The following is a 26,103-nucleotide window of genomic DNA, read 5'->3' as shown; positions in this document are numbered from 1 at the left end:
CTGAACACGACAATAACCTCTCTTCTTTTGTCTGGTTTGACCGATTATTAACCAAGAACAACTCTGGGCCAGGTACAGGTTCAAGTACTGAGAAAAGAGCAGTGAACAGAGGAGAGAAAAACACCTGGCCACAGGGAGCATGAGTTCATGCAGGAGAAAAGCAGTTAATCAAATCAATTCGTACTAAGACAAAGGAAACAAGTGGCCCAGACAACAGTGATTTTCCTCGGGGACAGGAGAGGGCTGGGAGGCAGGTGACGTGTCATACTTATGTCAAAGCACTACAACAGTGGAAAAAGAGAAACAGAACGGGAAGTGACGAGACCACAAGGAACAGTCTTAACTCCCTCTAGTGAAAGAAGTTCTATTTTCTCCATTTTTCATCCCACTCATCTCCCAAACCTCCATAGTTGAAACTGTCACTGTCACTGTCCTCCTGTTGTTCATCGATTTGCTCGAGCGGGCCTAGTAACGTCTCCATTGTGAGACTTGTTATTACTGTGTCTGGCATATGAATATGTCATGGGGAGTTTGCCAGGCTCTGCCGTGCGGGCGAGATACTCTCGGTAGCTTGCCGGGCTCTCTGAGAGGGGCGGAGGAATCGAACCCGGCTTGGCCGGGCTGGCTGCACACAAGGCAAACACCCTACCGCTGTGCTATGGCTCCAGCCCATAGTTGAAACTACAATGAAAAAGTGTAAAGAAGTGGATGATTTCCAGATTTCCAGCGATACTGCTCTCTTGCACGTGTGCTCCTGTTTTATTCTCTCTCTCTCCTCTCTATCTCTGTCTGTCTGTCTCTCACTCACCTTCGTCTCCTCTAGTTGCCGCTGCAGATTTTTCGGGTCGACAGCAATGGGCTCAGATAAGTGCTTGCTTGCTGCCCCCTCACAGGCCTGGAGCCCGGAGAGAAGTCCACAGGAGGCATCTTCGTAGTGTTGGTATTTATCCACAAGATCTTTAAGGTTATTCCCAAGGACACTGCACTAAAAAAAAATAATAATAAAAGATAAGAGGGGTGAGGGATTAAAATCCATTATTTTTTAAAATTTTTATTAGTGAGACACCATGAGGTACAGTTGTAGACTTACAAATTTTTGTGCTTGGGTTTCAGTTATACAATGATCGAGTACCCATCCCTCCACCAGCGCCCATCCTCCACCACCACGGGTCCCATCATCACTCTCAGCCCCCATCCCCCATCCCCCCTGCCTCTGTGTTAGGGCATTCCCTTTTGTTCTCTCTCTCCTTCTGGGTGCTGTGGTTTGCAAAACAGGCATTGAGTGGCAATCATATTCCATTATTTTTTTATACAGGCAGATTAACCATAGCGCCTATGAATCATAAAACTTGGAAAACACCAAGGACTTCAGCAAAAGTTAAGTGAATATAGCAGGGTTATGAACTTCTTAAAGTAGAAAGTATTCATAAACAAATCAAAATGTAACCATGAAAATCAGAAGCTAGTGCCAGACTTACACAAGCTCAAAATATATTTAAAAGGGCTGAGTTTTGGGGCCAGAACAATAGTACAGTGGGTAGGGAGTATGCCTTGCACGCAGCTGACCTGAGTTCAATCCCTGGCACCCCAGATGGTCAGGAGAAATCCCTGAGTGCAAAGCCAGGAGTAACCCAAAAAGCAAAAAAGCCATCTTTTTAAATAATAAAATAAAAGAGCTGAGGGTTAGCCTAGAATGAAGGATTTCTTTAGATATGAACCATCATAGACACTCCTATTTGGTTTCATACACCGTGTACCTACGTGATATAAATATTTTCGAGGTGCCTAACATAATACCTCTTCGTGTTTTCCCAAGACTGATCAACTTAAGAAGTGAAAAGTATACAGACCACTATGAATTAAAAGCAACAGGCAATGATTCTCTCTAAAACATGTGTGCATCTTAAATCATTTCAGCTTGTAGTGTAAACAAGGAAATGTTTTCTCAGTTAAAAAAACAAATAAACACACACACAAGGAAACTAAACCTTTCACGCATCCACAGGAAGAGCCCAGTTCGCTAGCAAAGGCTAAATAAAATATTCCACTGATCAAGCAGCTCTGTAAAAGAAACCATGCCGCCTGGTGGTAAAACTGGGTATTAGCACTTTTGAGTTGGGGCCCTCACGAAATCACTCTCCAAACTCACTCCATAAATAATCAAATCATCAATCTTTTTTTTTTCTTTTCGGGTCACACCCGGCGATGCTCAGGAGTTACTCCTGGCTCTGCACTCAGGAATTACCCCTGGTGGTGCTCAGGGGCCCATAGGGGATGCTGGGAATCGAACCCAGGTCGACCATATGCAAGGCAAGCACCCTACCCGCTGTGCTATCGCTCCAGCCCCATCAAATCCTCAATCTATGTGGAGGGATGGGTATTTGATCATTGTCTAATTGAAACCCAAGCACAAAAATTTGTAAGTCTACAACTGTACCTCACGGTGTCTCACTAATAAAAATTTAAAAATTAAAAAAAAGAAATCCTTGGGGCTGGAGTGATAGCACAGCAGGTAGGGCATTTGCCTTGCACGCAGCCGACCCGGGATAGATTCTCAGCATCCCATATGGTCCCCCGAGCACTGCCAGGGGTAATTCCTGAGTGCATGAGCCAGGAGTAACCCCTGTGCATCGCCGGGTATGACCCAAAAAGCAAAAAATAAATAAATAAATAAATAGAAATCCTCTATCTTTAAACGACGCTTTTAGAAAGCAGATGAAGGAGACTCAGGATGCCAGTATCTTACTTCCCTGGAGTCAAGTTTTAGAAGGTTTCTGAGACGAAAGTTAAGAGAACAAAAGTGCCAACTGTTGAAGCCAGCACTCCAATGCCTTGAAGCGGACTTGAAAACAGAAAAATAATAAATAAATAAATAAATAAATAAATGAGGGCCGGAGCGATAGCACAGCGGGTAGGGCGTTTTTCATTCCCGCGGCTGACCTGGGTTCGATCCTCGGCATCCCATATGGTCCCCCGAGCACCTCCAGGGTTAATTCCTGAGTGTAAAGCCACGAATAATCCCTGAGCATCACTGGGTGTGACCCCAAAAGCAATAGATAGATAAATTAATCAATTAAAATAAATAAATGAGATTTACCTTCGAGTAGAGAGATCTGAACCGCTCGGTGGCCTGGTCCAGTCTGCTCTGGACTTCCCTGTGGGTCGCAGACGTGTCAACGTCCTCCTGTCCGGCCTGGCCACCGCCGGCTCTCTTGCCGCATGACTTGGCCGCTTCTAAGACTCTGCTCCCAGAAATGGTGATGTACCTCAGGTCGCCCTTGTGGGAGATGATGTCTTCGGAGAAGCTCTTCTGCCTCTTCAGCTTGGCCAGCAGGCCTGGGAGGTCGTCGGCGCCCGCCTGCAGGTTCTGCAGCTCCTGCTCCGACTGCCCCAGCCAGTGCTCGAACTCCCCGCAGTCGGCGTCGAACTTCTCCAGCTCCTCCTGCAGCGAGCGCGTCAGCTTCACCCTCTTCTCGGACGCGGCCAGGGCCGCCTCGTAGTGCGCCTTCAGCTCCTCCACGTGCCTCTGCAGCTTCTCCTTCTCCTCGGGACACAGGTGACGGCCCTGCCTCTCCAGCAAGGTGTGGGCCGACTGCGTGGCCAGGAGGACGGCGGACTGCCGGGCCGCGAGCATCTCGTGCTGCGCCTGCCGGGAGGAACAGGAGATGCTGGGTTGGGTTTGCAGGCCAGGAAGGGCCTGATGATAACGCTCCCCTTGCAGGCCAGGAAGGACCTGCACCGAGGCCACCGGGTGCACCCTGCCTTCTGGTCCCCATCGGAGCGGTCCAAAAGGACCTGACGTTTAGGGTCAACCAACAGCTTGCTTCTCAGGGTGCACCTGACTGCCCCTTTATCAGCAAATTCCAGAAGAGCTGCATTGGGAACACCCGACCTTGATCTTTTTGGGTCACAGCTCCTGGTGCTCTGGGCTTGCTACTAGGCTCAGGGATCACCCTTGTTGCTGATGCTGGGGAGATCACATGTGATGCCCTGGATGGAACCGGGCTCACATGCATGCAACAACAATCGCCTTAACAGCGCCTCTCCCATGCCACACACACACAAACCATCTCCCCTGTCCTCAATTATTCTTCTCTCTCTCTCCCTCTCTCTCTCTCTCTTCGGCTATACTTTGTTTACTAAATTTTCACAAAGCCTGGCAAGCTAACCGTGGCATATTCGATATGCCAAACACCGTAACAAGTCTCACGATGGAGACGTTACTGGACCCGCTCGAGCAAATCGATGAACAACGGGAGGACAGTGACCGTGACACTGTGAGACAGACCTTTACAAAGCTGTTCGTGATGAGGTTTGAGCCATACAGTGTTCCAACATCCACACCTCCACCAGTGTACGTTTCCCAGCACCAGGGTCCCCAGGTTCCCGCCCATCACCCCCCATCCCCCACCCCAGTTCAATAATAATGAGACAAGTACTGTTTCTGTGAATTTTGGAAAATGTGCAACAAGCTTCTAATTCTAAAATAAGGACCCACACTGTCTACTCATTCATACTCATTCTTCCACACAGTTACCAGGCACCGTAGCACTGTCCTCCCATTGTTCATCGATTTGAACGAAGGGGCCCAGTAACATCTTCATTATGAGACTTGTTACTGTGTGTGGCATATTGAATACGCCACAGGGAGCTTGCTAGGCTTTGTCCTGCGGTTGGGACACTCTCTGTAGCTTGCCAGGCTCTCCGAGAGGAGCGGAGGAATCGAACTCGGGTCGGCCGCATGCAAGGCAAACGCCCTACCACTGTGCTATCACTCCTGCCCACAGCTCCCCCAGGGGACTGTTAATTCTTGACCTAATTATTCAGAAGTAGAATAATTTTTTTTATTAGAAGATGATCCTAAACAGACATTTAAAAGAGGAGTGTGGGGGCGGGGGGGGGCATGGAAGGATACATTTGAGTCATACTTTCACTTTCTGTGCAGTTTCATTTTATTCTCTATAAGAACCTCATCAAAATTGTTTTATGCCAAAGTCTCCAGAGTTTTGGAGGAAAACCAATAGAACTATGTATATTCCCAAAGTGCAGCCGAAAGCCAAACACTGAAATAAAAGGATCAATTATGAGATAATTTGAAAGTGAAGTGTCAAACACTGCCTTGTTCCGACAGTAACGACGACAGTGGGATTAATTTCCACTGTGCAGTGAAATGTTGGAAGGGCTCTCATTCCTCATCTCAACACCACCACAGCCTTCACTGCAAAGATGATAAGAGGTGCAGAGGAAACGAGTGAGTTCCTGGCTACAGCCCACAGACATGGGGTCACACTGCAGCAAAGTGACTGGGCGTGTCACTTCATTCAAAATCCAAACCTGATCCCTTGTTAGACAGGTAAGCTTGGACAAGTTACTTCACTACTGTAAGTCAGTTTCTCTTGTTATGAAATGAGCATAATGGCCTTCAGGGTTACTGAAGTGCAAGGGTTAAATAAAGATGCCAGGGCTTAGAAGTGTGCCTTGCCCTCTGTTACTGGTTATAAGTTATAAGAATTTTAGTCATTAGTTATAAGAATGCTGAGCCTAAGGGTTTATTTTCATGGTCTTTGACTTGCTGAAAATTCTAGAAAACCTATGTATATGTATCTTATACATATTATATTTATATAACATATATATGTGTATATGTTTATTTTTTAAAATTTGAACAAATTTTATTTTGAAAAATATTCATATTTCATCTTTGAATATCATTCACATTAACTCCTGATACTTCAATTAAAATTGATTTTATATTGTCAAATGAATACTATTACAAAATTATTTGCTCCCAAAACTCTATTGTAGTACTTTCATGGCTATTTCCTGAAATTCTGAGAGAATATATTTTTTTAAATTTTTATTAGTGAAACACCATGAAGTACAGTTGTAGACTTACAAATTTTTGTGCTTGGGTTTCAATTATACAATGATCAAATACCCATCCCTCCACCAGTGCCCGTTTCCTGCCACCATGAATCTCAATATCCCTTCCACCCCTCCATCCCCCCCATCCCACGCTGCCTCTGTGGCAGGGCATTCCCTTTTGTTCTCTCTTTCCTTTTGGGTGCTGTGGTTTGCAAAAGAGGCATTGAGTGGCAACCATGTTTGGTCTATAGTCTACTTTCAGCATGCTTCTCCCATCCTGGGAGGATCCTCTCAACACCATTTACTTGGTGCTCCCTTCTCTATCTGAGCTGCCTTTTCCCCCAGCATGTGCGGCTGGTCTCCAAGCCATGGAGTAAACCTCCTGGTACTTAACTTGGCTATTCTTGGGTATTAGTCTCCTATTTTGTTACTTTATGTTCCCCAGATGAATACAATCTTTCTATGTTCACATATATTCACATATATATTTATATATACACATACACACATACATACATATATGCGCATATATACACATGTATATATACACATATTTATAAATATATACACACATATATATGTGTATATAAAATAATGGGCCTATCCCCCCCCAAAAAAAATACAACAATGGACCTATAAAAGGGACTTGATTCTATGGGCATTAAGGCCTAAGAGGATATAGCAATCAAGTGCATTGCGTTTGAAATAACACACCTTAACTTTCTGGTATTGCTGGTTCAGATTCTCCTCGGGGCTCAGGATAACCCCGTCCACAGCAGTCTCCAGCAGGTTTCCGTTAACTTCGTCCTCTTCCCCAATCTCAGACTTCCCATCACCATCTTGCAAGTGGGTGCCATTCTGCTCGACGGCCTGCTTCTGGGTCAGCCCTGCCTTTCCCGAGTCTTCGTCAATGTTCGAGAGCCAGTCCAGCAGCTTCTCTATTTTGGCTTTGTTCTCTTCCAGCTGTTTCACAGCAGCAGCCTGGACAGGAAAAGTTCACCACAGCTGAAGAGAGGCCTTAGTCCTTTTAATTTTATTGCTATCATTCTTTTGGTTGTGCTCAGGGTTCACATGTGGCTCTGAGGGACCCAGTGATTTGTCCAGGATCCACTAAGGTTGGGGCTGGCGACATGAGAACTCTCTTTGGCCGAAGGTACTAGTTTAAGGCATTAAACATAACTGTTCGGTTTCTTTTAAAATCAGAGGATACTAACGCCGGCTCAAAAGGAGAAACAAAAGCAATTAAATTAAACCTGAGAACCTTAGTCCCGGCAATAGGCAGTTACTTTTGCTTTTTTTGCTTTTTGGGTCACACCCTGCAATGCTCAGGGGTTACTCCTGACTCTGCACTCAGGAATCACTCCTGGAGGTGCTCAAAGGACCGTATGGGATGCTGAGAACCGAACCCGGGATAGTCTCGTGCGAGGGAAACACCCTCCCCTCTGTGCTATAGCTCCAGCCCCATGCAGTTACTTGGAGAGTTCTCAAAGTTCTTAAAAATATATTCCAATTTTTTAACTAGATGAGTATGCACACATTTCTAAGTCATAAATCTCACGATGCCATTTAAATTTTCTTTAAAAAGTTAAGCAAAACTTTCCCTGGCATTTAGTCAATTACATGCCTGGACATCTATCTAGAGCTAATCACTGATCATTACCACCTGATATTATTTAATAAATCAAGCAGACATCATGCGAATCAATTTTAACCAAGCCATAGTGTACCACGCTTGAATAAGGACCTTTTCAGTTTCTTCCTTCATTGCCGTCGTCACGACTTTATCCAGCTCCTTTTTCGACTCCTCCGCCTTCAAATTAAGCTGCTCACACTTTGACTTCGCTTCATTAAGTTTCTGTTCAATCAAAGCCTTGTCTTCCGTAGACAACATCCCGTCGTTCTCTTTCAAGAATTTCTCTGTGTTTTTCACTATTTCTGCCAATGCCTGTGCACTTCCTTTCATGTCTTTCTGTAATTCCTTTTAACAGAAGAGGGAAAAAAAAGTCTTACTAAATTAAGTACTTAATTACTCCTCAGCTGTAATTCTAAAAGAATGGGTTAGCAGCGGAGAACCTAACAAGTGGGAACTGGAAAATGATAGTCAATATGCTAAATGAGCTGGCTAAGTAGATCACAATATTTTGCGTAAGTTGAAGTCTTGACCAGCATAAAAAAAAAATACGCATGTAGGGGTAGAGAGGTACTGCAGTGGATAGAAAGGGCACTTGTCTTGCACATAGTCAATCAAGGCTTGATCTTTGGCATCACCTAACGTCCCCTGAGCCCCACCAGGAGTGGTTCCTGAGCACTGAACCAGGCGGAGTGGCCTAAATAAAATAATAACTACTATTTAAGAGAGACAAAAGGAACAAAAGAAAGCTGATAAAGGAAAAAGAACCCCAAATGATGACAATTTCCGAGTGAGTTGGCCTTAATGGATCCAAATTTTATTTTATTTTTTATTTTTATCTTTTTAATTTTTTTTTTGATTTTTGGTTCACACTGGGTGATACACAGGGGTTACTCCTGGCTCATACACTCAAGAATTACTCCTGGAGGTGCTCGGGGGACCATATGGGATGCTGGGAACGGAACCCTGGTCGACCGCGTGCAAGGCAAACGCCCTCCCCGCTGTGCTATCGCTCCGTCCCCCATGGATCTAAATTTTAAGACATCACACAAACCCATACCAAATCTCCTTTTAATTTCCTCTACTCAGTATTTCACCTAACAACAGTCAAGAAGATGACTTTCCTCCTTCCTCCTTGTAGTTGAGAATGTGTCAAGTATAGAAGAGCTTAGAGCCCAGGCGTGGAGAAATCTAGGAAGCCTGCCTGGGGAAAGCTAAGACCATTGCTACTTCCACTGCCGAAGAGTTGCCAGAGTTACAGCGACTCCGGCTCACTGATGCAAAAAACCAGCTCCTACCTCTTGCTTGGACTGGTACTTCTTTAACTCGGTTTTGCCATCCCCAATCACAAAGGCTTCTTGGTGGCCAATCAGGCGGTTTTCAGTCTGGGTGAGGAGATCGCATATCCCTTGGAGCTTCTCCTTGTATTCCTGCCGTCGAGCCACCACTGTCTAAAGCAGAGAAAACCCAAAGCATCTTACGCGTGTGATCGCAAACGCCTCACTACCATCATTGCCCCCTAGAACACATTTTGCAAGTTTCCTCTACACACGCTTTTCTTGTATGCTGTAAACATGATAGCAGTGGGGTGCAGACTGAGCGAGGAGACACAGAAACAAAGAGAAAGTCTCAAACACAAGGAAAAAGGGATCATGTTTAGATGAAACAGCTCAACAGAATACTGGCCATGCATCTATGCGAGAGATGAAACTTCCGACCCGCGGGAAGAAACATTCCATTTTCTCTTAAGCTCTTGAAACCTGCGACACACACAATTAATTCTGCAAAAGGATATCAAAACAGAAGTTAGTAGTGATTTGTCTGTTAACATACTTGACATATGTATAAAGGTCATCATGCTAGAGACAAAGCCTAATTGCTTCAAGAAACAATAAAAGAGAACTGTGGTGTTTTCACTTAGCTGATTTCTAATTCCACTGCCACTTACACTTCTTAATACCGATGTCACACTTTCTATTTAATTGCATTTATACTGCCATCTATAAATATACTGCCTTAATAAAACCCATATAAATATACATTAATTTTCATGCTTCATAGAGAAATAACTCAATAGTAATTGCTTGCATCTTTCATTTTCCCATTACGAAAACACTACTTATTCATTTTCTAGCAAGAGATCACTTTTACTAATATTGTAATACAAGTTAGGCAAAATATTAAGTATTTGACATTCATTCTTTAATCAGTGCTCAAAACTACCAGGTATTATTCAATACCCCTATCACTGTCACTGTCCTCCCATTGTTCATCGATTTGCTCGAGCGGGCCCAGTAACATTGTGAGACTTGCTGTTACTGTGTTTGGCATATCGAATACGTCACGGGGCGCTTGCCAGGCTTTACCGTGCGGGTGAGATACTCTAGGTAGCTTGCCGGGCTCTCAGAGAGGAGCAGAGGACTCGAAGGCGGAGGAATCAAACTCTGATCAGCAATGCCACAAGCAAGGCAAACGCCCTATCCGCTGTGCTATCGCTCCAGCCCAATGCTCCTGTATTATTTCTAATTCACCAATGAGAAAATGGTAATGTCTGGCCCAGATTACAGAGGGATTAAGTTCAACTGGGATATAAACTCAGTTGTATAAACTCATGTTGTCCCACTTCCCAAAGGAAAAAGATATCCTAACCCTTTACATATTTGTTTCTCAATCAATACTTTAAAATTTCTGAGTGCATCTGTATTTCCTACTCCTTGAAATTCGGATTGTGACCTGAAAACCATTTTAGGAAGTCATGAACTTAAACCTACTAATTAGAGCCTTAGCATGGGAAACAACACTATGTATTAAAGGTCCTCTCAATTGTATGTTATATTCTATCAAGTGCCATTCCAGAAAAATCTTCCCTATCATGCCATAATTTGCGGTTATCTACAAACCTTCTGATCATCAAGATCTTGTTCTAGCTGTAACTGAGTTTCTAAACATTCCACCTGGGTCGACACTGATTCCTGTACATCAAGAAAACATTTCTGAGTTGAATTTAAGAGCCTCAGCAGCTGTTTGCTCTGGCTGGGAGACAGATCTTGTGCACGTTCAGAAATGAAGAACTGCACATCAAAGGCAGTCGCCTCCAGCTGCACTTTGGTGTGTCCAAGGTCCTTTAGCACATCCTGTGAACAAAGCAGTGCAAGTTACCAATAAGCAGTTATGCCATGAAATAAAGCTTATATTAATGATGGTATTTATTTAAAACTGTCCTTCTTTTGCATATATAAAACATATAATGTCATGTTGGGCTGGAGCGATAGCACAGTGGTAGGGCGTTTGCCTTGAGGGCAGCCAGCCCGGCCAAACCGTGTTCGATTCCTCCGCCCCTCTCGCAGAGCCCAGCAAGCTACCGAGAGGATCTTGCCCGCACTGCAAAGCCTGGCAAGATCCCAGTGACATATTCAATATGCCAAACACAGTAACAACAAGTCTCATGAAGGAGACGTTACTGGGCCCGCTCGAGCAAATCAATGAACAACGGGAGGGCAGTGACAATGTCATGTTATATCAATAAAAATATATTAAAATATGCTGCTTCTTTGGGGACTCAATTTTTTGGGGGGAGAGGGTTTAAGCTATACCTAATGGTGCTCAGGACTTACTCCTGGATCTGTGCTCAGAAATCACTCCTGGCATATTCAGAGACATGAGGTACTGGGGATCAAACCTGGGTTGGCTGTGTGCAAGGCAAATGCCCTACCTACAGTACTATCACTCCAGTCTCCAAGAGACTCAATGTTTATTGACATATTTTCATTATTCATTGAGACAAAAACCTATTCATCATCTATTGATAAATGTCCATGACGAAATTATGTAATTACTATGATAGCTTCAAGCCAACGCAAAGATAATCCCTCTAGGAATATTAACCTTGGCTGCCACATCACACTTCCAATGGAAATCCAACCAAAGGGGAAGATCCATTGAAGGGAAATTATCAACATTAAAAAACTACAACTAATTACGGTATCCACAGAACTATAAATGAGACTCCAGGCAATATGAAACAAAAATTTCACAATTTGACTCCCATAGAACTCAAACCTATTATTAGGTATCTAATAATTACTTAATAGTTACTCATCCCCATCAAGACGGGGGGGGGAGGGCAGGAAAAGTGACTAATATATATAATTATGACTAAAATATTACTAATTTTATTATGTAAGTCTATATTATTTTATATCTGCCTAATACAGAAAAATCACGATCACGATCACGACCATCCTGTTATTCGTCAATTGCCTCGAGCAGGCCCCAGTAACGTCTCCTTCATCCTAGCCCTGAGATTTTTAAGAAAATGCTATATTCAAGGCTCTTTAGGAGAATGAGACCCATCATTGTTACTGGTATTTGGCATATTGGGTACGCCATGGGGAGTTTGCCAGACTCTGCCCTGTGGGCAGACTCTACAGAAAAACAGATAAATATAAATCTTAAATGTCAGTGGTAGCAAGAATTTGTTAAGTCATAGCATCGGAATGAGATCCTATAAAACTGCAATTATTTCAGTTATCAACTACGTAGAAACACTGCATAAAGAAAGGAAATCTTTTGCGTAAAGAAAGGAAACCTTTTACATTCTAGAGACCGCATATGCTTTCTAAACATTTGTTGTACAAGTCTACCAATTTTTGCATACACTTTGCCTATTTTGGTACTTACTTTGAGAAAGTCCAAACTTTTCTTAACACCGTCAGTGTCTTGAACACTAACAGACTGAAGATCCTTCACAGATTTGTTCTTCGCTGATATCCAGTGGGAGAATGATTCAAGTTTATGCAGAAATTCTTCATGGGTAACTGCTAATTTAGACTAGGAAATAAAATCATGTGTTTATTTTTGTCTTTTACCAAATTCCGAATTCCTATTATTTAAATGTCAACAGGAGGAAGCTCAATAATCTGGAAATAAAATACTTGAACTTGTGACTAAATTTTTAACTAAACACATTTTCTTCACAACTCCACATCCGAGCGTGTATTCAATATTCTGACACCTACCATTTCAGAGTCAATTGCGACCATAATGTGTTTCATTTTTTCTGAAGTCACACTGCTGAGGGAAGAGAAGGCACTCTGTAGACTCTGGTGGCTTATATTCAGTTCCTCAAGATGTTCTTTAGGGAAGTCTACGGGAAGAGACTTTAAAAACTCTTCTACCAACTTCATGTCTTTTTTCAAAAGAACAGCAACTGGAGCCAATCCCAATTCGAACATCTTAAAAAAATGAAGAAATAAGAACTCCAGATATAATTGCCACCCATTGCCTCTTTTGCAAACCACAACACCCAACAGGAGAGAAAGAACAAAAGGGAATGCCCTGCCACAGAGGCAGGGTGGGATGGGGGGGATGGGGGGTGGGAGGGATATTGGGACCCGTGGTGGTGGAAAAAGGACACTGGTGGAGGGATGGGTGTTTGATCACTGTATAATTGAAACCCAAGCACAAAAATTTGTAAGTCTACAACTGTACCTCATAGTGTCCCACTAATAGAAATTAAAATAAAAAAAAATAAGTAAGATAAATTTAGGAAGAAAATCAACTAGGAACTCTGGAGAGGTCTGAGTGGCAGCAGTGACTGTTTTACCTGCCCAAGGGAGGCTGTGGGTTTTTGTCTTTTTGGTTTGTTTGTTTTGTTTTTTGGGTCACACCTGGCGATGCACAGGGGTTCCTCCTGGCTCTGCACTCAGGAGTTATTCCTGGCGGTGCTCGGAGGACCATATGGGATGCTGGGAATCGAACCGGCTTGTTCGCGTGCAAGGTAAATGCCCTACCCGCTGTGCTATCGCTCCAGCCCCCAAGGGAGGCTGTGAATCTGATCCCCAGCAATGCCCACAGGCGCCAACCGAGTCCTTGCAGCTCGACAGGGAAGGACCCGAGCATCCAAGCCGAATTTGTGATCTCTGGCCCCCACACACAGGTCTGTGTGAACACCACAACTGAAATGTGTGAGCCCTGCTGAGCACCATGACTAAAGATGTGTGAGCACCTCGGCCATGAGGGCAACCTCCAGCATCCAGAGATTACAGTGCCACTAGGACCAGAATGTGCTCAAACGCCACAACTGAAAGAGCGTGGCCCCTGGTGAGCTTTTGTGCAAGTACCAGAACCAAAGTGTGGGACACCCTCCATGAGCACCAGAGTGTGTGAACACCAGAAGCACTGTGTGTGAGCCCCCAGTCACAAGGGGGAGGAAGAAGAGCAGAGGGAGGGAGGAGAAAAGGAAAGAGGAAGGGATAGAAATGGAAGGGAAGGGGAGGGGAGGGGAGGGGAGGGGAGGGGAGGGGAGGGGAGGGAAGAAGGGTAGGAGTGGGGGGGAGAGAGAGAGAGAGAGAACAGGAGGGAAGGGAAGGGAAGGGAAGGGAAGGGAAGGGAAGGGAAGGGAAGGGAAGGGAAGGGAAGGGAAGGGAAGGGAAGGGAAGGGAAGGGGAGGGGAGGGGAGGGGAGGGGAGGGAAGGGAACGGTAGGAGAGGGAAGGGAAGGGGAGGAGATGGGAGGGAAGGGAAGGGGAGGGGAGGGAAGGGAAAGGAAGGGAAGGGAAGGGAAGGGAAGGGAAGGGAAGGGAAGGGAAGGGAAGGGAAGGGAAGGGAAGGGAAGGGAAGGGAAGAAGGGCAGGAGTGGGGGGGAGAGAGAGAGAAAGAGAGAACAGGAGGGAAGGGAAGGGAAGGGAAGGGAAGGGAAGGGAAGGGAAGGGAAGGGAAGGGAAGGGAAGGGAAGGGAAGGGAAGGGAAGGGAAGGGAAGGGAAGGGAAGGGAAGGAAAGGGGAGGGAAGGGGAGGGAAGGGGAGGGGAAGTGAGGGGAGGGGAGGGGAGGGGAGGGGAGGGGAGGGAACGGAAGGGATGGGAAGAGAAGGAAAGGGGAGGGGAGGGGAGGCGAGGGGAGGGGAGGGAAGGGAAGGGGAGGGAAGGGGAGGGAAGGGAAGGGAAGGGAAGGGAAGGGAAGGGAAGGGAAGGGGAGGGTAAGTGAGGGGAGGGGAGGGGAGGGAAGGGGAGGGGAGGGAAGGGAAGGGAAGGGAAGGGAAGGGAAGGGAAGGGAAGGGAAGGGAAGGGAAGGGAAGGGGAGGGAAGGGAAGGGGAGGGGAAGTGAGGGGAGGGGAGGGGAGGGGAGGGGAGGGAAGGGAAGGGATGGGAAGAGAAGGAAAGGGGAGGGGAGGGGAGGCGAGGGGAGGGGAGGGAAGGGAAGGGGAGGGAAGGGGAGGGAAGGGAAGGGAAGGGAAGGGAAGTGAAGGGGAGGGAAGGGGAGGGGAAGTGAGGGGAGGGGAGGGGAGGGAAGGGAAGGGGAGGGGAGGGAAGGGAAGGGAAGGGAAGGGAAGGGAAGGGAAGGGAAGGGAAGGGAAGGGAAGGGGAGGGGAGGGAAGGGAAGGGGAGGGGAAGTGAGGGGAGGGGAGGGGAGGGGAGGGGAGGGAAGGGAAGGGATGGGAAGAGAAGGAAAGGGGAGGGGAGGGGAGGCGAGGGGAGGGGAGGGAAGGGAAGGGGAGGGAAGGGGAGGGAAGGGAAGGGAAGGGAAGGGAAGTGAAGGGGAGGGAAGGGGAGGGGAAGTGAGGGGAGGGGAGGGGAGGGAAGGGGAGGGAAGGGAAGGGAAGGGAAGGGAAGGGAAGGGGAGGGGAGGGGAGGGGAGGGGAGGGGAGGGAAGGGAAGGGGAGGGAAGGGAGAAGACAGGAAAGAAAGGAAGAAGAAAGGAAAGGCAGGAATGAAGAGGTATAGGGAAAGGAGAAGGAAAGGAAAGCGAAAGGAGAAAAAGGGACAGAGGGGGGAAGGGTAGGGATGGGGAGAGAAATGAAGGGAGAGGGAGAAAAGAAGGGGGTGGAAGAAGAACGAGGGATGAAGGGGAAGGAAGGAGTGGAGGTGTTAGGTGCCCGAAAGTCAAACCTAGGGCCAGATCGCAGCCATGACCGGCCACAGCTAACATTAAGTTCTGACTAAGCCTAAGTTTCTGTTTCCCAGAAACTGAACTTGTAATTTCTGGGAAGGAACTGCTAGAACATCTGACTGGTCTGAGGGATCACTATGCCCATTTTTGGGGAACAACCAGAAACTGACTGTTATCAAATGTTGACAAATAGCCGATGACTGTTGCTTGATCGCTGCTACCATAGCGCTTGCTCAACCTTGGAATTGATATAAACTGCTTGCACTTGGAGGTCGAGGTCGCTATCAAGAGACCACTTTGTGGGTGAGATAGTTGACCCCAGTTCACTGGAATAAAACTCTTTTGCACTTGCATTTCAGTGTCTCTGACTGTGTCATTCACACCGTGACCCAAAAACCCGGGTAAACGGAGGGAAAGGAAGGGGAAGGGAGGGAATTAAAGCACATAAAATAATCAAAACATAAGAATAAAGGACTGCGCTTAAGGCAGCAGACAATTCTCACCTCCAGGTGTTTAAGTTGACTCTTCAAAGCTTCAAGACTATTATCCAGAGTTTCGGGGCTGTCTATGGGAGGCTTCATATCTTGAAGCAAAACCAAATACTCATTCATTTTTGATGTGTACTGTAAGCACTGCTGCAGTTCACTGGAAAACTAAACACGAATTTAGATATTTTAATTCAATGTTATTTTGCAATTATTAAGCAAATACGTAGAATTATTCCCCAATGCTCTATGCCTTTGTTAGCTATAAATGTGTCAATTCACTTACCGGTTCCGTGGAGGAGTTATTTCCAGGAGTCATATCTTTGGACTTAGAAATATATTCCACCTGGTCTGGGAAATCGCTGCATAGTTCCTCAAATTTCTCATCTCTTGGCAATGCTGATGCACACACAGTAGAATCTTCTAGTTGAATTTCGTCAGCATTTTGTACATTCTTGGCACGGGACTTTCCTTCTCTGTTTTTAAGATCATCAAGAATAGAGGGTTTTACATCTGCTGTCTCCAAAGTGGAGGATGTTTCCTTCAATTCTCCAACGTGTTCTACTTTCTCCGAGAATTTATCAGCAAGTAGCTTGTAGAAAATATTTTCCAGTTGCAGGGGAAGTCCTTGGGGTGGAATTCCTCTTTTCTCGAGACCATACTCCATCTGAGTGAGTTCCTTCATCAATTCAAATGTTTCTGTGATTTTTGGGCTCTGCTGATTTTGCATAAGTAGATCTAGCAGAAGTTCAGATCGAAGATTTTCCATACGCAATAGATCGTCTCTACTTTCTGCTTTCAGTATTGGTAAGTCATTCACGACACAAGTTCCAGAAGCATCAGTGAGTTTAGAATCGCTCGACGCACCTGATGCTTCATTTGCCAACTGTGATGTGCTGATTCTCTTAATTAAGTTCTGCAGGAGTACTTTTGTGTCTGCGCAGGCTAAAGGCTCTTCCGCTTCTTGAGGCTTTGTGACGCCTTCTTGCAATGGAGTTTTCAAACGATTCTTCCCATTCTCACCCACAGCCTGATATAATTCAGGAAGTTGAGTCTCTTCCTTGCCTTGAAGTTTAGGAGATAAAGTTTGTTCTTTTTGTGGCTGCAGCTCAATCCCTTCCTTCTTGTTATTAATTTCTAAGTAAGAATCATTAGTGTTTAGAGCGCTACTGGCGTGACCATTCCTTATCTCATTTGTACAGAGTTCTGATGACACAAAATCTGCGTTTTTCCCATGGCCTTCCGTGTTCTTAAGAGGTAAGATTGAAAGTGTGCTTTCACTTTTTCCTGGAGTTTCTTCTCCTCCCTCTAAGATGCTTTCTACACTAAAAAGATCATTCCTTTGTGCCTTCTCACTTCTGTGTATGTCTCTTTGTGTGAAAGCTGCCTGATTTTCCGCATTCATTCCTAATTTTAAGTATTCTTGCGTGGGAGGGGGCTCTACCAGAACAGAACTTGGGAGATCTTCATTTGTTTTCAGGGCATCTTTTGTTTTTCTACATTCAGTATCATGTTCTACATCAGCACATAGATCAAGCTTCTTTTCACACTCACCATCCAGTGAATCTTTCTTAACACTTGTATTCCCTTTGGACAATGTAGTGTCTGAAGTAAGTCTATCATTTATCTCTTTAGAAACCGATGGGCCAAAGGTTCTTTCAAACTGAACAGGACTTACACTAACCATTTCTGGTAGATTTCTGGGTTCAACTTGAAAAGTTTCAGTTGCTTTTTCAAGGCTTCCATTCGGAGTCTGTTCTTCACTGTCTGTGAGTTGTGGGAAAGGGACCTGGCTGTTGACTGAATCAAGATTCTCCCTTACAAAGTTACAAGGCACACGCTTGAGGTACTCATTGTCTACTACACCTTCTATATGCTCTGCTCCTTCACCCGAGCACTCACCATGAATGGAAGCCCCATCTTCTCTCAGTATACCATTTTGATCATCTTTTTGAATTACATCCCTTCGAATTTCTGGATGATCTTTGTCAGTGACAAAGGCTATGGGTGACAAGTGGCTATCCTCAGTAGATTTTCTTATTAAGTGAGGCTCAGAACTAATGCTTCTATTAAAAAAAGAATTAACTTGAGGCACCTCATTCTCAAAACATTGATCTGCACCTTTCATGGAATCAGTGAATTTTGGCTCTTGAGCCAACTCATTCTGCATGCTCACAGAATCATTATCTGATCTGGAAGCTGAGCTTACAGTAGTATTATGGACAAATCCTACAGGCTGAAGGGTGTTTTCTGAACCAGGATCTTTAGTGACAGGAAGCAACGTATCTTCAGGAACCATCTCATTATTCAATTGATATTTTTCAGTTTTCCCAAGTACCTCAGTTGTATCTTCTGAATCGTTGCTTCTTTCTGTAACTAAAGTACTTTCACTAGTTGAGTCAGGCTGTTTTTCTAAAGAGCTGCTCTTCGGTATCTTATCCAGAAGAATCATTTTATTAATACTTTGCTTGTCATGACTATTTTCCTTTACATTTATGATTTCAGCACACAACTGAACATCCCCTTCTTCATCCTTATTATGGCACATGGACTGTTTTTTCTCATAACCTCCTCTTCCTTCATCATTACCATCAGAACTAGCATCATCAGCATCTTCGTCACCTTCATCATCCTGATCATTACTGTCACAAGTATAATCCCAATAACTTTCTTCGTTCTGCACAGAATCTAAATATTCAGAATCTGAATTGAATTCTTGCCCAGTGAAGCACTCTTTGCTACTCTCTCTCCAACAGCCAGTGTCATCATCGAACAAGGCACTGAAGCCTTCTTTTCTTTCAACAAGCCCATAATCAGTCAATGAGTCAGACTTATCCCCTTCATGGTTATTAGTACTTTTTCCTCCTAATATAGTTTCTACCGACTGTTCATTCACGTTGTACGCATCACCTGAATTTAAGTGCGTTCTTCCCGCAGAGTCCAAGTCAGTGGACTCTCTACCTGGGACAAAATTCTGAAGAGATCGTGATCCCTCCCTCAGACCTGACCGATCAACTAGCTCCTTCTTGGTAGCAACAGAATTACCATCCTCTTTTGCAAAATCTTGGAAACCAGAACCACAAGGAGCAACCTTATCACTTTCTGCCTGGCGTGTTTTACAGTCTTCAGGTTGCAGACCATCACGACCATCCTCTTCAAACAAGGGAGTGTCATAAAAGTCATCATCACTGCCAGTGTCTGTTTCTGTGTCACTTTGCTGCGTGTCCAGTAATGATGTTTCATAGTCACCAGCACTGGCAGACTCTTCAAATAATGGCACATCAGAGGGACTAGAAGCACTGATGACGTGATCAGTATCAGTACCTGAAGTCATGGCATGGGAGTAAGCCTTCATACTGGATTCATTTAGCTTGTCTTCAGATTTCGGCTGAGAAACAGCGTGCATCTTTTCATCTCCATCACAGATATGTGCAATCACTTTATTATGATATTGGACTTGAGAATCACTACAACTAACACATATGGGTTCTTGATCAAAGTGTTCTTCCTGTAAACTGATGTTAATAGCTGCAATTCCCAGGAAATGATCTTGAAAAGTTTCTCCCATTGATTGACCCAGTGACATGGTTTGGTCATTGATAGTTTGGTTATTGACTGGCAACGTAGCATCTTCACATTTATTTCCATTTTCCTCTGTGCTGACTTCAGCACTAAAACTCCCCTGGTAATTCAATTTGTCGTTACTTAATAAGGCACTTAACCTTGGAGAATAGTCAAACTTAGTCAAATCCTTCTTGACATCATCTTTATTGTCTGTTTCAACCAAATCACTAATTCTACGAGTTTTTGATTTTGCGTTATGATTTTTTGTCAAATCACTTGCAAAGTTTTCAACACTTTCAGCACGATAACATTCATGTGAATGTTCATCTGTTTCAACTTGTTGGCTTTCCCAGTTTTCTCGAAGGTACTCAGAGTCTTGTTTAAACATATCACCTTCTGCAAGTTCAGGCTGTCTTAAATGTGATACAGAATTTGGAACACATACACTAGATAAAGTCTCAATTTCATGTTCAATTCCTATTACATTTGCCCCATTTTTTAACTGATCAAGTTCACCATTGAAAACATTAGTTTCCCTTTCATGAAAGTCTTCATCTGTGCCATAGTTTCTATTTTCAGGGATTTCTTTTGGCTTAGGTTCTTTGCAATGAATTTTATCAAAACTACTTGGTGAAGTTGTAGTTTCTTCCTTTTCTTTGCTTGGAGAATGACTCAGAAATCCACCTGGGAGTCTTAAGACATCAAGATGATCGTTTTGGAGAATGTCTTCATCATGTTCTACATTAGAGTCTTCCAGTAGCATAGTAATTGCCTCACTCAAGTCCCCGTCATACATCAAAAGCCTTTGTCCTGTGTTTGCATCCATATAGCTGTTTATCATCAAATAAGACAGAAATAGTTTTTTAGTCTGTTCTGAGCTCTCAGTTGCCACCGAATCTTCTCCATCTAAGATATCCTCCTGTTGCCTGTAATCGTGAACAGTAGACGGCTGGAATTTACAAAAAGAGAGCCATCTTTTGGAATTTTTGCAAGCTGCTAACTCTCCCAAATCTGGCATTTTATCAGGAAGGGTTACACTTTTTAAAATGGACGCAGTGTTACTGTCTATAATTCCAAGCTGCGTAGCGGCATCTAAGTCAACGACTTGAGAAGTCTCTGGAATATAAAGAGCAGCTATCTTCTGCCTGCCATCCAGGATTTTGTATGCCAATTCATTTGTAATCAGGTCCTGCTGCAAGGAAGATGATGCAGGAAATATTTCACCAGAGTGAGGCCAGATGAGTCCAACGTAGCCGCGCTGAGCTTCGAGTACCAAAAGAGCACTGCTGGATGTTATTAGATCACACTGGACAGCTTCGTCCACTGTCAAACGTTTAGCCGGATTTGACTGCATAATGCCACCTGTTTGGACCTGATACGTGAGGATGCTGCTAGCCATATCTCTGTCGATCACCCCTGCTGCCATAGCTTCTTCAACAGTCATTCTTTGATCAGTGTTGCAACTGATAAGACCTCCAGAAAGAAGCTGTGCGCCTAACAACCTAAGCATGGTTTCACGGTCGATGAGACCCTCATGAGCGGCCCTTAAAATGCTTATGCTCCTTCCACATTTTAATGTTATTCTGCCGCCTTCTTGCGGTCTCACAGGAAGAAGACGCATCCCAGTGCTTTCCTGTAAAATACTTCTCTGCATGATGTCGTTTAATGATACTTTCTCAGAGGTGCAGGGATCGATAAGATCTCTGCACGTATTTTGCCTTTCCAGGACTTTAGAAAATAATGTTGAGGAAATCAAGTTCTGCTGGAAGGCCTTATGGAGGGTCAACTGTTCTCCTGTGGTTGGAATAACTAGAAAATCTGTGGAAATCAGTATCTCAAGAACCCGGATGGCCATGGATTCTGATATCACTCCTTGAGCCAGAGCATCCAGAACTGGAACTGTGGTCGATGACACAGCGGAAATCAGCTCCTTGGCTTGACTGAGTTCTTTGAGGTGGCTCAGAATTTGATCATCAATAAGGCCGAGCCTTTCAGCATCTTTGAGGCCAAAACCTTTTCTTAGTTCTGGTGATATTATACCACAAATCATTAGCTGTGTCTCAAGCAAACTGATTCCTGTGTCATAGTCAATGAGGCCTCTTAAAACTGCCTGAAAAACTGGAAGGACTTCTCCAGTGGCCTGATCGATGGTCCCTGCGATCACCTTATCCAGCTGGAAGGCAAACAGAATTCTCAGTCAGTCTCTGAGATGAGTGTTGGCCGTAATCCATAAAACTTAGTAAGGTTTTTGAAAAAAATAATTCACTTCAACACAAAAATCCTCTACTTACCCAGATGCAGCAAGGCTGTGAATGTTAGGCAGCTCAAAGGCACAAGTGATCTATGTCAGTGATCTATTCAACAGCACAGGATGTGATAAAGCTTTGAAAACAACATGCATCTGTGAATTGAAAACTTAATATTGTGTACAATAACAAGGTTAGTGAGGACACAACGGAGAAAATGATGAGAGTGAGAAGAATAGGACACATACTTAGAAAGAGAATCATGCTTTCTGCAATTCGGTGAGATTAGTCTACTGACGTGAGAGAGATCTCAAACCCCATGCTATTGATGTTTACAGCATACAAACTTCTTCACAGAGAGTCAAAGATTAAAGAACCATGCCTCCAACAAATTGTACGTAAAATATTCCAGGAATTAAGAACAGTGAATACAACGATAACCTTTTGAACACTGGATATTGTGTTGAATATCAATCATTCTTACTATGTATTGTCGAGTGTTAAAAGTTTAGAGATGGGCCAAATTTAAATTTCTGTTGTATTTTAAGATAGATACCACTGTAACATAGGACCTAGAATTATTTAAATCCACGGATATGGCTGAACATCAAAAAAAGTCTTTAACACTCTAATGTCACCTTTCGAGCGGCTATTTTGTAACATTATATCGGTACAATAAAATAACTAATAGCAGTAGAAGAAAGGCTTTCAAGAGAAGAGTTAGAAAATGAATGATTCCTCTTTAACCATGCAAGGCGCAGTTAAGATGCCACAGAAACTGATGATAGCAAGTGTAAAATTATATAAATTCTGTAAAATTAAACACTCCAAATACTTAAACAAACTTCACTCAGACTTTCTCCCTGTAAACAATTCCAGATCATTAATTTATACTGAAATATGTAACTCTGGAATAAAATGAAAAAGTCTTGAAATAGTTTCATGTTTTAAATAAATAATATTACCTTCTCCTCTACCTTCTTATCTCCTAAAGTCTGTGGTTCCTGGAGCTGTTTCAGAGACTCACTGAAGAATAAATTATAACTTTCTTGAAGACTTTTCACTTGTTTTTCCAATTCATTTCTTTCTTCATCTGTCATTCTAAAATACACAGAAAGTCAGAGGAATGCAAGTGATAAAGATGACCCATTAGGCTCAAAGGCATTATAAAGCAGAACTACTTTTCTCAATAAACAGATCAGCATAAAATGAAATACAGCCTCATCGACATACTGCTTGTCGTAGACTGATGATGTGTGAAAATTAAGGATCATCTAGCAATTCTTCCCTTGCCTGAGACAAGGACTGGAGGAAGGAGGAACTTGTTTATCAAGCAGCAGGTCTTCTGCATATATTGAAGCACTGTCCTCCCGTTGTTCATGGATTTGCTCGAGTGGGCCCAGTAACGTCTCCATTGTGAGACTTGTTACTGTTTTGGCATATTGAATACATCACGGGTAGCTTGCCAGGCTTTGCCATGCGGGCGAGATACTCTCGGTAGCTTGCCGGGCTCTCCGAGAGGGACGGAGGAATCGAACCCGGCTTGGTCGGCTGGCCGCGCGCAAGGCAAACACCCTACCGCTATGCTATCACTCTAGCCCTCTGCATATAGTTTTTAAAATAATACTTCCTATCAAACGACAGAGGAAAAGTTCAATTGCAACCTCCAACACAGAAAGAGGACGGTACAATTCAAGGTGAAATTTACATAAGCTGAAAGATTACGAGAGATGAAATTATGAGGTATATGTGATTCTCTAAAGTACAATACAAAATTTTCCTGGAACAAACCTAAAGGACATAACTAAAAAGGAATTAAGGATAGATTCTTTCTCTCCCTGAGGAAATAGCAGAAATAAATAAATTATTTCGGTGTTTCAAATAAAACTAAAATGTGACAAATAAGTTAGCCATAGTTATCAGTTCTAAAAAATAAAGAAAACAGTCACACATACTTTCAAAGTCTAAGTCTTAGAATTGGCTCGCAGACTTTACCACTCCCTAGCTAGAGACTCTTAATCTCTCTTAACCTATTTTTTTTTATCAGCAACCTATAGGGAGAATAGGAACATTTCCGAGTTTGGGCAAATATTGAAAGTAGACAATAAATTGCAAAGTATATAACTTTATACCAATCCCTAAACTTGTGATTGAGTGCCACTTTTAATATTTCAAAGAACACTTAACATCTTTGCATTGCTAAATGAATCTACCGTTTTCCTAATAAAACCGTTCATAAAAACCAACATACTTATCTCCGTGTTTAGCCAAAAACAGCTGCATGGTTTGAAGCGCTTCAGAAAACTGTTCTTTCTTAGCTGATATTTCCTCACTGGAAATCTGCAAGATAAAGAAAATGCATCAAACTTTCCCCTCAGAAAAACTAGACAAAGTCATTCTTAAATTTAAGTAAGTGCAACTCATGACCCAAAGGATAGTTTTATTTTCTGGGGGATTCCAAGTCCCCAGCCAAACCATTGATCATTATCACTCTAGAGCCCAGGACAAGAAGAGCACTTTATTTGGAATGCATGGTTAACGAAATCTACGTAATCTAACAATAATGCCATCACTTTTATTAAAAAACTAATAATAACACAGCATTATTAACCAGCTCTTGCATTCTCTCAGTCCCTGATACTGAAAGTCTATCTGATCACCCCATGAGGCCAGAGTGTCAGGACTGGCCCAGTGTTCTCCTTTGGCTCATAACTCAAAAAGATATTTGCCTGTAGACTACTACACAAAAAAGAGTACTTTCCCCCAAGTTTCTGGATTTAGAGCCTCTTCTGACAATGTGGGGAAAATACTATTCTCTGGGATCAAAGTCAAGATTAAATTATACTAAGATGCTCACAAAAGTCTGTGATATTCAGAATAAGATGTGTTTGAGGAGAAAAAATGATTTTAATACTTCCTCTTAATGTAAAGGCCCTCCCGTTGATCGTCGATTTGCTCGAGCGGGCCCAGTAACGTCTCCATTGGAGACTTTGTTGTTACTGTGTCTGGCATATCCAATACTCTCGGTAGCTTGTCGGGCTCTCCGAGAGGGGCGGAGGAATCGAACTCGGGTCGGCCATGTTGGTCGCTTGTAAGGCGAACGCCCTACCGCTGTGCTATCACTCCTGCCTCTTAATGTATTATATGTATATAGTACATGATATCTATAACATATATAATACTTTCTCTTAAACCATTAATGTATCTTCTGAATATTTTATTTCAAATATTAAATGCATTTCTTTTAAATAAGTAGAGAAAATGCAGACTGATAAAAGGAAAAGTTGAGTTCCCTCCCCTTATCTTCTACTTAGAATCATTACTTTTTCTTTTTTGGGTCACACCCGGCAATGCACAGGATTACTCCTGGCTCTGCACTCAAGAATTACTCCTGGCAGTGCTCAGGGGACCATATGGGATGCTGGGAATTGAACCTGGGTTGGTCGCATGCAAGGGTAATGCTCTACCCACTGTGCTCCAGCCCCTAGAATCATTTTAAAGTTTTTATTTTTGTAGCTATACACACTACCATGTTGATTTTGGAAAGACACATTGTCTACATCAAAGCACTCTAGATTTCTTTTGACAGAGACCATCAAGTATCGTTCAAGATTTATAATTTAGGACATGATCCACACTAACAAGACAATCTGAGGTTACCTAGCCATCAGAGAAGGGAGCTGAGGGATGGGACAGAAAGAGGCATTCGGCATAAAATGGTGTAAGGACAGTGGTGTCATAATGGAGAGTCTTTTGCAATTTGGTGGTGGTAAGGTCCGGTGGTTTTCTATATACCACAAGCATTAACACTATAGCAACCTGCAACCTCAAATACAATAAAAAATTGAATTCTAAAGAATTTATCTATGAGGCTGGAGCAATAGCACAGAGGGTAGGGCATTTGCCTTGCACATGGCTGACCCCCTGGTTCAATTCCCAGCATCCCATATGGTCCCCTGAGCACTGCCAGGAGTAATTTCTGAGTGCAGAGCCAGGAGTAACCCCGTGCATCAGTGGGTGTGACCCAAAAAGCAAAGGACAAAAAAAAAAAAAGAATTGATCTACTCTTCTGTTCCTACTTGGTTTTAAAAAAGATCCAGAAACATTTTTGAAAACATAAAATTACAGAATAAAAAGACACCAAGGGTCATTCATGTTTCTATAAGTCTTGTTCTCCCAAGCAATCCTTGCTGACGTTAATATCCCGATTTTAGTTCTCCCATTTGATAAAGAAAAAAGGGAGAGGCATTCTAAATTAAGTATGCTTATATAAGTGTTCTGAAGAATTATTCTATAAAACACCTAACGTGATTGTTTTACAACTTACTTCTTCCAAACAACATAAGACAGAGTGTGCAGGATTATGAGTTATAATTATGTTTAAATTATAATTATATTTTTATTTTTAGTTATAATTATTAAAAAT

The 26,103-nt window shown here is 43.3% G+C and overlaps 1 protein-coding gene across 3 annotated transcripts in view; it reads right to left on the bottom strand.

Annotated features, from left to right (window-relative positions):
- Window positions 1-26,103, bottom strand: part of DST (dystonin) — a 415,725-nt gene that overhangs the window by 144,470 nt on the left and 245,152 nt on the right. For 2 of the 3 annotated variants that reach the window (XM_056108981.1, XM_056108982.1), the window contains exons 34-40: window positions 23,929-24,017; window positions 22,643-22,778; window positions 8,794-8,946; window positions 7,610-7,843; window positions 6,580-6,846; window positions 3,098-3,646; window positions 809-985 (exon numbers count right to left, since the gene is read on the bottom strand). In XM_056108981.1, coding sequence (XP_055964956.1) covers window positions 809-985; window positions 3,098-3,646; window positions 6,580-6,846; window positions 7,610-7,843; window positions 8,794-8,946; window positions 22,643-22,778; window positions 23,929-24,017 — 1,605 coding nt within the window. Of the gene's footprint in view, window positions 1-808; window positions 986-3,097; window positions 3,647-6,579; window positions 6,847-7,609; window positions 7,844-8,793; window positions 8,947-10,395; window positions 10,630-12,175; window positions 12,326-12,513; window positions 12,730-15,885; window positions 16,036-16,153; window positions 21,605-22,642; window positions 22,779-23,928; window positions 24,018-26,103 lie in introns of all 3 variants that reach the window. The other variant, XM_056108983.1, reaches the window with a different exon arrangement.

This window comes from Sorex fumeus, unplaced genomic scaffold, assembly GCF_029834395.1.
Source record: "Sorex fumeus unplaced genomic scaffold, SorFum_2.1 ptg000241l, whole genome shotgun sequence".
Lineage (NCBI taxonomy): Eukaryota > Metazoa > Chordata > Mammalia > Eulipotyphla > Soricidae > Sorex > Sorex fumeus.
This window is presented reverse-complemented; position numbering and strand designations above follow the sequence as displayed.